The 12,271-nt window shown below is 45.5% G+C and overlaps 1 protein-coding gene across 1 annotated transcript; it reads right to left on the bottom strand.

The window, feature by feature from the left end:
* Nucleotides 1-1,858: 1,858 nt before the first annotated feature.
* Nucleotides 1,859-11,700, bottom strand: LOC131263964 (uncharacterized). The gene is made up of 5 exons (XM_058266253.1): nt 11,653-11,700; nt 3,951-4,465; nt 3,690-3,880; nt 3,143-3,617; nt 1,859-2,459 (listed from the first exon to the last, which is right to left on the bottom strand). Exons 1-5 carry the CDS (start codon nt 11,698-11,700, stop codon nt 1,859-1,861), a joined length of 1,830 nt encoding a protein of 609 aa, XP_058122236.1.
* Between the last annotated feature and the right edge of the window lie 571 nt (nt 11,701-12,271).

The raw sequence follows: 12,271 nt of genomic DNA, 5'->3' as shown, positions 1-12,271 counted from the left end.
GGTCGAAGATAGAGGGCTAGCGGGAGAGCAAAACCTAGCGGCCTAGTTGGGCGGCTAAAGGGAACTAGAAAGGGAGAGGATCGATAGATCAGAGATAGAGATGTATATAATGTCACATAGCAAGAAGAAGAAAATGGGGGAAGATAGTAAAAGATCATGTATTAAAAAATGGGAAGAAACACTTCACGGGTAGTAGACACATCGTAGATAGAGCGCATCGAGAACACAACAACAGTCAGCATACAGCAATCTAAAAGGCAATATACCTGCACATCGAGATAAACCATTGATTTATGCAAAGTTGGACTAACTATGGGAAGGAGAGGCACTAGTTTTGGGAAGTAGAGGCACAACTAAACACACACAACACGCACACGCACACAAACCTTCTACAGAAAATCTCGGTACTCGACTGATTATGCAATAAGGAGCTCTAAAGGCAAGATGATAGGGTGTTACAGTTAGGAAGCTCTCTTAGTAATGATATCCATAAGCAGCTGCGTGTCGTTAAAGCCATGCGTTTATAATAATGCTTGGGTAGGGCTCCTTCCGCTACAGGGAAAGGATAAAAACGTTTCGTTACTCTAAACATTCTACCGCAATGAGCGATCGATAATATTCGATTTCTACTAAACTTTTCCCTAGTAATGTAATGATATGGTATGGCGGAGATGATTTTACAAGAAAATTGAGTCACGTTTTCATATTGAAACAGGCCATTTTATTACATACGCCGTTATATTTATACGTTAATATTGACTAGAGAATGTGAGGATGTTTTTTTTTGTTGCTTTTTCATTTTGATTATTTTTCTTAAATAGATCCAGAACTATGCGAGTAATAAAAAAAAACAAGAGTTTGTACTGTGATATATTCCTCAAACGCGCGGACGCGGCTATGTGAAAATGGTTAAGAAAATTTCTCTAAAGTGCCACGGCAGCGGATACCGCCTATCTATAAACGATCTTATGATAGTAAAATACTGGTTTCAACTGTGCTGTGCCTACACCACTCGCTCTCCTCCCCCCTATAGCCTAACGGAGTCCCACGAGAGCCGATGGAACGGAAGCAAATTGACTATGGTATGTATTTTAGAGGATTAGTGTTTTCTAACGAATAATAAATGGTGGTGGATTTCTTAAATGCCTAATGTGTCTCACTCACTGTATGTACAACAGTAACAATTCGGTTGACCCCTAGAGTTGCTCTGCATTTTGACTACTCCTGCTGCCACTTACGATATGAAACACGGTTTTTTTAAACGTTGTTTACTCTTATTTAATAAATTGGTCTTCAGTAACCCTTTCCGGTGTGTGTTTTCATGTGTCGGCTTTTTTGGCTTTGCAAATGTTGACCCAAAGTAAACGCAAACGAAAGAGAAGAATATTTCAACGTTTCATTCAAGGCTAAGGAATAATAGTTGAAGTGTGGGCAAAAAAAGGATTTCTTATGATTTTGATTTTTTTTTTTTTCAAATAAGTTATATAAAATAGACCTAACTAAGGAATTGAAAACCAACCCTAATACCGGTGGGGAAACGGTATATTGGGTATTTTGTTAGAAAGTGAGAAAATAGAAAAAATAGAGGAGGGGAGAGGAAGGGGTTGAGAGTGTCCTGAACAGGAAAGCAACAACTTTGTTTGTAGAACATTAAACATTGGCATACATAGGAAGTAGAAAATTAAAAAAAAGGAACCACTCGCACGCAACAACACGAAACGAACAAACTGAAGGGCAAAATCTTACATCGACATCGATCAGAAAGAGCACAGAATGGGATAAACCAAGAGGAGAGTGGTATTGTGTACGGGAGCAAAACAAACAACGAGACAACTAAAAAAAAACACAACAACACCAGCTAGTAGTAATCGTACACATCCTTGCGCAACAGCTGCATATAGATGTCTCTACCGTACCTTTCCAGCAGCCGTCGCTTCAGTTCCGGTGGATAGGTCACGTAGATGTAGTGTTCGCTCTGTCCGAGCTCACCGAACTCTCCGCTGGCTGCTCCCCCGCCCGGGATGGCCCCCGTTCCCGCCCCACTGGACGGTCCCGCACCGGATAAGTCGCCCGCCACGGCGATCATCTGGCCCGTTGCCGAACCGGCCGCGTACCCGTACCCGCCGCTAGCTCCACCACCATCCTCGCCCGACGTCGTGGCATACAGCATACCGGAACCACCGCCGGACGCTCCCGGGGACGCATGGATCTGGGGCGTGTGCTGGATGTCATGGCCGCTACCGGTGCCGAGATTGTTCAGGCTTGCGGCCGAATGGCCACCGTCCTGCAACCGGTAGATACCGGTCGATCCACCCGGCTGCAGGTAGTGTCGTCCAAGGTGGGAACCAGCTACTCCACCAACACCGCCACCACCAGCACCATGATGATGATGGCCGTGCGAAGGAGTCGCGTGTCCCAGTACTGGGTGGCTGGCCACCGATGGGCTGAAATCTTCGCTGCTACGCTCGCATTCAACGAGGGAAGGGACGTTGGGTTTGTTTTTTTTATTTCCGATGCGCAGTAAGATAAGGGAAACCGGGGGAAGATTGTACATACAGAAATTACAGGATGATAAGACAAGAAGAAGAAGCACAGATAGAAAGGGGAAAGGAAAACCAAGTAAAGCAAACATAAAAACAATGCAAAAGAGAACAGGACAATAACAGATGCAGATGGCAGTAGGCGTTGACAGAAAGTAGTAAAGAGTAGGAAAGAGCTCAAGAACAAGAATGGCGCCGGAACCCCAAAAGAACTTCGTTCAGCACGATGTTTTCGGCCCGTTTCCGGGGGGTGGGAAACCGGATCATCCGGTATCCGAGTCGTTCGGAGATCCCGATGGCAACACGTACACACCGAAAGCAGTATTCGTGCGTGCATGCGTGAGCAAACGCATCAAGGACAGGGGAGGAACGAAAAATGATCGAGCAGGAAATATGAGCGAAAGATAGATGATCAACCAGATCAGATGGGTTTGTTTGAGATGAGGTGAACGGTAGGCGGCCGCAGGAAGAGGCAAGAAAACGGAGGCGTGAATCATTCACAAACTGAATTAATGATAATTTGTGCATGGCACTACGGTGGTGTACGATGGCTAACGACTACGACCGGAAGCACTAACTCCGCCCGCTCGGGAAATACTCACTCGAACAGTATCCAGATGATGTAGTAGCAAAGGCAGACGCCCATCGAGAGCACCATCACGAGCACGAACACGAGCCCCCAGGGGAAAGGGCGCTGCTCGAGCGGCCCATCCTCCCAGTAGCGCTCGCAGGTCAGGTACCAGCAAACGGCCCGGTTCAGCTCCTCCTCCATGCTGCGGAAGTCGTCGTGGGACAGCTGAACCAACAGCCCAACGATGCAGTCCCGTACCAGAATCTCGCAGCGTGTCTTCAGCTGGCCAATTTCGTCCGCATTACAGTTCGCCTTCATGCGCTGCATCTCCGATAGGCGCTGCTGCTTGCGGTCCACCGGCGGTAGCGAGGAGTCGACCAGATGCTGCTCGCACTGTGACGTCGCATTGCTATCATTTTCGGACTCCTCCTCTTCCTCGTCGTCCTCATCGTCCTCTTCTTCGTCGTCTTCGTCCTCGTCGTCATCCTCCACTAGGTGATCGTTGGCTAAAATATTCGATAGAGATGACATTAGAGCACCGATCGCTGCAACTGACCAAACAAGTGTGGTACACTTACCTTCCTTATCGTCCTCACTCGTTTTGGAGCTCTTCCGGCTTCTCTTCGATTTGCCCTGGTCACTTTTGGCGCAGTTACCGGCACCGCTCGCACTGGCCACCGACGTCACCGCAGGCTGCTGTGGCTGAGGTTGTCGGCTACGAAATACGTCATCCTTGATCGTCTGCAGCACCTTCGGAAGCAGCGACTTCCTACTAATGGAACGAACGGTCCGTTAGGGTCTCCTCTTCCCGGTCACAACCTGTCCACCCCCTCACGTACCTTTCCGGCACCTTGGCTAAATCCCGCGGGCCAGAGGTCGTCAGCGCTGTCCGGTAGGCGGTCGCCTCGCTCCACACCTCGATGTCGGTCGAGACCGTGTTCGGGTCGCTGCCGAACGCGAGCGTCGCATCCTTCGCGATCAGCACGTCGCACCGCATCATGTCGCAGTAGTCGGCCAGACAGACCGCGTCCTCGGCCGTGTTGATGTTACCCTTGTGCCGGTTCTCAAAGTGTGCCTCGAGGTGGCGCTCCTCGAAGAAGCTCTTGCCGCAGAACCCGCACGTCCACTGGCTCGGCCGGTGCTGCTTTTTGGCGCTCTGCTGCGGGCCGAAGATGTCGCGCAGCGGATGGAACGGGCACTCGAGCGGCAGCTTCACCTGGTACTTCTCCAGGATCGGCAGCCAGCGCGCGTGCACGATCTTGCGCACGACGCGGGAGCTCTCGCGGGAGCATGATATTTTGAACACACTCGGGCCCGGCCACGGTATGATCGATAGGAAGCAAATAACTATCACCTGCGAACGAAGCGCGAGATAAGGCGGGGAATGTGGAGCATTACATCATCGAACTGTGTTTGCCTGCCGCAGATGATAATGGGTTCAAACCATGCTGGCCTTAATGTAACACGATCGGGTAAAAATTGTAGAAAAATACTCTTGCTTACAATGCGTTCGGATCGTGGGTGAAAATGTTGCACATTGCGTTACGAATTGTATGTAAGTCACTCCCATTTTCCTGCAACTTCATCAATGATATGTTTTGGAGAAATTTAACATTTTTCCCATATATTTTACAGCTTTGACAGAAGCCATCCCCAACCGCTAGTAAAAGGATCATTCGATGCAAACATCCTTGTAATGTTCCTGAAATGCCAAGAGGAAGATCTCGAACAAGGCCATGAAGCTTTTGCGGTTCCCCTTCAATGTGTACAATCAACAACAATTTCCAGGCGATTTTGGGAAATTAGGCGTTGACCTTCAACAAGACAACAAGTTGAGAACAAGAAATGTTTTTAAATTATGACCAGCATTGAATTAATTATTCTTATGTGTGCAATGTTTCCTGCGCACCATTTCCACGGAACCACCACCAGTACGGAATAATTTTGTACTTTTACCCACAGAGTGGATGAACAAAGATCATAAAAATAGTCAATCTCATGGGTACAACGTTTCCCAGAAACACTCCCACTTGCCAAAAATATATTTTACCTGACCTGATATAGTTAAAAAAATTGCGGCTTAATTTACCAAACCATAATCTAGAATAACCTCTGTTTAAAGATTCAGATGTCAGGAAAATATTTGCGCGTAGTCCTCATCGAACACGATGGAGTTGTGGCGCTAGGCTAAAATATTAACGCACAAATAAAATCAAACAAATAATTATAAACCAAATTCAATTTTATTTATCAATAGCAATTAGCTTAATCCTACTACAAATCACGAGAGGTTTAACGAACAAGTGCCTAAGAGCTGCACTCGACTGCCTTCTTTCGATTGAGTTTGCATGGATCCAATCCACCAGCTCGGGTGCACCGGTCCATGCCACACCAGTCGCAGCTGCTTTGCAGTATCGGAAGTGGTTTGCGTGGAACCGACAGAGCCACCGCATAAACCGTGGTCAGCATCATGCCGCCCCAGAAGCACATCTGATACAGCAACCGCCACAGCATCACGATGGTTCCCGGGAGTTTAACTTTAGCTCGTTGCATCGTTGCACTTGCAAGTGGTCTTTCGCTAGCAGTGGGTCAATCGGACACTAGAGCACGCAATCCCGATGCCGACTGACGCATTTCGCAAGAGTTTTTGTGCACTTCCATCAAACTGATAAGCAGCGCCTGTGGGGCTGGAGCGGTTAACGGGCCACAAAGGTTAACCTTTCTACCGCGGATGCACCAGCACCAACGAACGCATCGAACACACGCACCTTGGTGAGAATTAAAACAAAGTATGACCTAATGAACAGGCAGCACATTAATGGACGGCACTAGATACTCGGGGTGTTGTTCGCGGTAAACAGGAAGCACCGAACGAAGCGAGGCTGGACAACTTCAAGTCGATCAGAACCGTTGCACTCGTCACGATGAACTGCGACAGAATCGCAACGAACGAAAACCGTAATCCACTTGTGTCCAACGACACACTGGCCGTCCACCACATCACCACCGATGGGGTATGGAGGGACAGCACGATATTAAAGCTTGCTGTTCGCTTGCCTGATGTCGTGTCGAAGCTTATTTCGTCAGAACGGAAGTGAAACACTTGCACAGGGAAACGCGCGGGCAACACAAGAGGTCGTGGGGTGGTGGCATATTAGGTAGGGTTTTTTTTTTGTGTGTGGGAAGCGGAAAGCCCTTTGCACGACGGGAATGAAAAAGGAAATCAAGGAAAAATCAACAACCAGGAAAAAGAATGTCAGCACACGTCATTAATCTAGTCGGGCCTGCCGAGGGTACGCGCGGGGGACACAGAGTGCGTCGGAACTTTCACTGTCGCTCGCTGACGTTAATATTCACCGGGACGGGACAGCGCCGTCAAGTGAAAGCCACCAGTGAACGATCCCTCAGTCCGGTTCCGGGCGTCGTGTCGCGTTTAAATGATGGGTTTATTTGAAATGAATGGCTCAAGAGGTCAATCAAAGGCCCGCCGGGCCGGGGATAGTTGCACGCACGTGAACCAGCACCATAATTTAACCGAAACGATCGTTTTTATGATGGATGTGATTTTTCCATTTCCCCGATGGAGACGCCCAGTCGATCCTAGAAAACCCACCTTGTGCTTAAAAAAATTTAACGTTCATCGGGTCAATTTGCTTTAATTATTTTAAATGTCCAAAGCAATTGAAACATCGGAAGTGAAAATAAGGGAATGCTAATCCTGCCGCAAGCGAAAGAAGGTATGAACAAATAACACCCTACGCTATCAGATGCCTACCCGGGCTGTTTCCGGCAATACGTGAGCCACTTTAACGATGGTGTTAGTTTGCAAACGATATCAACCCAAGCGAACCGGCCAACCCCAGCTACGGCAGGGGTTTTTCTTTTCCGGCTTGCGAAGGTATGTACGAAATGGACAAAAGTAAAGGAACAAAAAGTGGTAAAAATATGAACACGTCGCCAACGAGAGTAACCTCCCTTCTAGTAAACACAAAAAAAACTCATGACACAAGATAAGAGCCTTACTGTCGGACGCGTTCTCTTGCGGCCTGTAGCCTCATTTCCGCCTGCTCAAGGCCCCTTCCGTTTCGCTGAACCAATCCGCACGGCCGGATGCCGAACGAAAAAAAAAACGCACCTTCATTTATTTTCTCGACAGACGTCGGCCAACTTCAGAACGGAGTGGTGGCCCGCCCCTCCCGTCGTTGGGTTCCGTACGCTCTAATGCCGCTTTCACGGACGATGTAAGCTACCGGATTGGACGGAGTTTCTGCGCACGGGCGCGAGTTAATGCGAGCGTATTCAAATAATAGCGGATCTGGCTGCCAGTACGACGTTTCGCCAGCAAACAAATGGGAGCCCATCCGGTGTCCGTGGTGTGAGTGCCATTAAACACCAGTGGTAAAATCAGCTCCATCTATAAATGTATGCAAAGGTACGTACACCCTAAGCATGATTTTTCCATTGTCCATTCAACTTTCCAAGAAGCTACACGTAAACATGGCATATTATTGTGGGAAGGGGGTGGCAAGTTTTAGTTGGTTTTCCTTATCTTGTCGTTGTTCATAACAAATCTGCTATTTTTTTCATTTATATTTTGTCCGTCAAAACAGTGACGAGGGTACAGACCGCAATGAAACTCCTCACTCTGGGACATCTAATTGGAAGGCTAAAAAGCGATAGAGCAAATAAAATATCAACGTGTTTAACTAGCTGCCACATGGCCCTCCGACTTCGATAGCTCTGGTTCAGAAGTAAGTGAGAATTCGTATTTTTGCAAGTAACCAACCATCTTTGCATCCACGATGATTGCTTCTAACAGTAAGGATGGTTTTATACACAGCAATGAATTACACTGTTATTTTATTATTCTGCCATTTTTTTCAAATTTCCGAATTTATCTTTTCGTGTGTTTTGTTTAAATAATATCATTCGTACAAAAATATTAAGTTAAATTTAGCTTCCGCATTGATTTTTTCTCCACAGAAAACACAAGTCACGAACAGTAACAATAAAAAAACATGTGTCAAAAATATAAAATAATTTGAAATTGAACCTCGTTAACGCTGAAGTTGATTTGGTACATTTTCAGTTACAGTGTTTGCACTGACAACAAATCTTTAAAAAAGAATGATTATGCACGTCAAATTACGGTTCCATCTTTCTAACTTAGGCTGTGAATTCTAATGATGAGAGATCTTTTTAAAATACTCTACTTGCTTTTTAGAATTGGCCTCATGTCAGGCAAAATAGTTGAAATAGATAAAGATTTGAATTTTATCCAATCCGTTATCAACTATGATGATAATCTACTAAAAGATAGCAGAAACATCCGAGTCAACAACAAACCTGGACCTTGTTGCATTCAGCTGCAGTTCGAAAAAAAAGGAATCGATGAGGTCAAGCAGCACTAACTAGGTCGACTGGATGGCCGCCCACTTGGTTGGCATAAAATGGTAAGCTGCTTGCGGATTCTGGCTCTTATCCATTCATAGGTTTTATTTTTTCCTTTTTTTTTGTTTTTGTTTTGTAGCATTCTCCATCGGGTCGTCAAATGGTCGTTGGGGCACGAGCCGTCTTCCGACGGTTCTGGAATTGCATGTATAATTTATGCAAACATTTAAATTGCTCAGTAAATGCGGTAAAAAAGGTTTTTTTTCCTTCTGGCACATTAAAAAGGCCTTCGGGGTCACACTTCCTCATACTGATCGGAAGGAACGAGTACAAGGAACTGCAATGGCCGTTTTTTTGCCCCTCCCAGCGATCAAGATGTTTGAAGTCCGTGGTATGATTTTCATGTGGCTAGTCAAGAGCGTTGAAGAATGGAAGCAAAGAAAAGAAAAACTCACATTTTCCAGGTCCAATTTTTTTAAACCATTTTTACTCGATAAGGCCAGAAGGCGATGGAATAGAAAAATTTTTTAAAAAAATCAGTTACGCGGCCATCAAAATGCACCAGGCGTCTCCAGGGGGTCACGACGTTAATAGCCCTCATCCATCACATGCGGTTGTTTTGAATAATTTGAAGCAATTTTGAATGAATCAATCAAGGAGAAAATCTGTTCTCTCGGTTGATAAAATCAATTACTATTATACTTTCTCGTTTATTTTGATCAGGTCTTTTAAGATGTCCAGTCGTGTATCCAAAATTCAATTTTTTAAACCTATAATAAATTTTGTTACGGATCGATTCCTTTTTAAATATTTAATTGACTTCAGGAAAACTTGAAACATCAACATAAAAAAAAAAGTCTGCACTGAGCTTTGTCATAGTGTATTTATTGAACAGATGTTGTTAAATATGCTATATTTGATATACCAGCTGACCTGGAAAGCACGGGTAAAAAATAACTTTTTTTTGCTTTCTCTACGCATATGTGCATCAAATTCGCAGGACTTGGAAATACCAACGAGCACCGAAAGTTCTGACCGTTTCGGTCCCGATAAAAGCCTTGTGCCTTCCATCCACGGCGTCTGGCGAGAACCGCGAGCTTCAAAATCAACATATATAATGGCAAGAAAATATCAAAATGTAGTAAAGGGCACATTAGGTGGTTACCCAAACGGACAACGAGCCGGTGGCAGCGGTAGTGTGTGGCCCGGTTCCCACTCTGGCAGGCGCTCTCTAAGGACGGATGACAAGAAATCGATTTTCGGTTTCGAAGCGCTTATGTACATCGGTCGATTGCGTTTTCGTTGTTGTTATTGCGGTGTGCAGGATTATTTCTTTCTAACTATGGTTTCTTGGTTTCCCAATTTTTAGCCCGGTGCTGCGTTAATTCCCATTCGTCCTCAAAAAGAATCTCGAAATGAATTCGATGCGCATATACATATTTTGACAGAATTCCGCCCCATAATCGGGCGGTTGAAACTAAAAATACATCCACCTCTCCCGGATGGACACCGTTGCTCACGGCTCGGTTACGCGAGTACGCGGTTCGCTGGGTACTATATACAAAATTTACGACTCTTCCGTAATCGATCCGATCCGTTCCCGGCACGGAAGGCACGTGCGTGGTTTGGTTGGGCCGGCTTTTTCTCCATCCTGCTGTGGGGCCGGAATTCTGGCAGCTTATTAACCTCAATCGGCTTATAAATTTCTCAGACCCGGCGGAGCCTCCCACCACGGACGACCCGATTTGCCTACAATGTTTGTCGGAGCTTTGTTGCAATTTCGCGAAGATGTGCTGCTCTAAAACATTGGACCTTTGGACGAAGAATTCCTCTAGACAGCTTTTGGCCACCATCCTACTCAAGCTATAATTTTAGTGATGATAAATTTCCGTTCAAAACTCCGCAACAAAGAGATGCGCTTATGAGCTTGAAAGAAAGCGACAGAATATTTGGCCACCGTCCATAATAAGGAGGCCACTCGAGTGCAACTTTTTATCGGCTTTCTGCTCGATATCCTCTCAGCTTGTTTTATAGGTTTGATTATGCCAAAAGTATTTTAAGACACCCGGCCTCTAGCTTCCCCGGTAGTAACGATTTCTTTTCCCCCTTTTCGTTCCGAACTGTCCTTCTCGCATTGGGGCAACGGTTGGATCAACAATCAGAAAAGTTTTTGGCAGTGCTAGTCTTACCTAACTTACTTCATTTCAATTCATTCAACAGTTTATTACGCGTCCGAAGACCGAGGACTACCTGTTAAATTTGGCAGCTAGTAGTGGAAGCCAAAGGAAAAAAACGGATTCCCGCAGATAAATGAGGTGAACGTACAGAAGTTTTCCGCACTCCGGCGGGACGTGTTTTTGATGCCGGATAAAAAGGAGCTGCGGTGAAAAGGGGGTGCCATCACCACCCTCGTTTTTAGAAAGCGCTATATCTGTCACATCGCTGGGCGGGGAGGTATAAAGTTAATAGGATTTATATCTATCCTTTTTTGTCCTAGTTGTGTAATCTGGTACGGATCCATTATGCGAGAAGGACATTTCATCACGGAAGGGTACAGAATAAGGAGCATGGAAATTGTATCGTTTTTCATACGCATTTTTTCTTACCTCGATGTTAATTGATTTAGTCCACATTCATAATCCTGTTTCATATATGATGGCGACGAAAATGTGCGATGACCGCTCGCTCGTCGAAAGAGGTAATTCTAGAGTGCGACCAACCAAACGAGTGGTATGGTTGGTAGAACGTCTTCCGAGCTGGTGATGAGTGTTTAATCCATTGGGCGGAAGTAGACGATTCAGGTAAATCCTCACATTTATTCCTTCTTTCTAGGAATGGTCACTTTTCACTTGATATTGGCACCTTGCACACTCTGCACTGTTCTAGTAAGAATTTTTCACCTCACTCTTAGCAACAGTAACTACACTTTTCACACCGTCAAAGGCAATGCGGTCACAGGGAAAGGATTGCTTACTATATGGGGAAGGGGATTCCGAAGGCAGTTCTACTGCTCCTCCGGCAGGAAATGCTGCAGTAAGGGATTTTCCTGTACAGTAAACTTGCAGCAACAGAGCGCACCAGCAGCAGCAACTCGATTTCGACGTTTAGGTGCAAATGAACCAGAATGAATGTATGGTACAGCAAACTTACCAATAACGCCACTGACAGGGCACCGTCCTTGCGCAGAAAGGACATCATTCCCAGGAAACCGATAGCGGCACTTTTGACGTTCCGGTGGATGTCGATAGAGTTGATTTACGACTCACGGATACCACGCAGGTTCCTAAGATAATTCTGTAAAATACAATGTTTCCATTTTTATATTTAATATCGTTTTTGCGACCGTTCCACGGTTTGGATTCGTATTTGCCATGGTCGTGTTCATGTAAACGCCATTGATTGCATAACTTTACATTACACTTTAACCAAGCGGAAAAAAATATTTTATTTTTATATCCTGCTTTTAACAAATCATCCGCATGTCCCTACATGTGGCCTGCAACAAAATTTAAAATAACCCAACGAATTATGCTCCAACTGCTGATTTGCCATGCTGCTTCCGATGAACAGGAAGTCCTTAATTTCAATGTTAGTCCGTTCCTCCCGCACTGGGTCCATCGTTCCGTTCAAAAGAATCGATTCGTTTGCCCGGTACCGGTTGAACCGGTTATGGCTCTCCCTCCCCCAATGAATTAATTTTCATAAAAACCAGAATCGATGGAAAAATGTTGCCTAAGTCGAAGTTTTTCGTTACAAAAACACCTTTCAT

This window comes from Anopheles coustani, chromosome 2 (genome assembly GCF_943734705.1).
Source record: "Anopheles coustani chromosome 2, idAnoCousDA_361_x.2, whole genome shotgun sequence".
NCBI classification, from domain to species: Eukaryota; Metazoa; Arthropoda; class Insecta; order Diptera; family Culicidae; genus Anopheles; species Anopheles coustani.
Note: the sequence above shows the minus strand (reverse complement) of the source record. Positions and strands in the feature narration are given on the sequence as shown.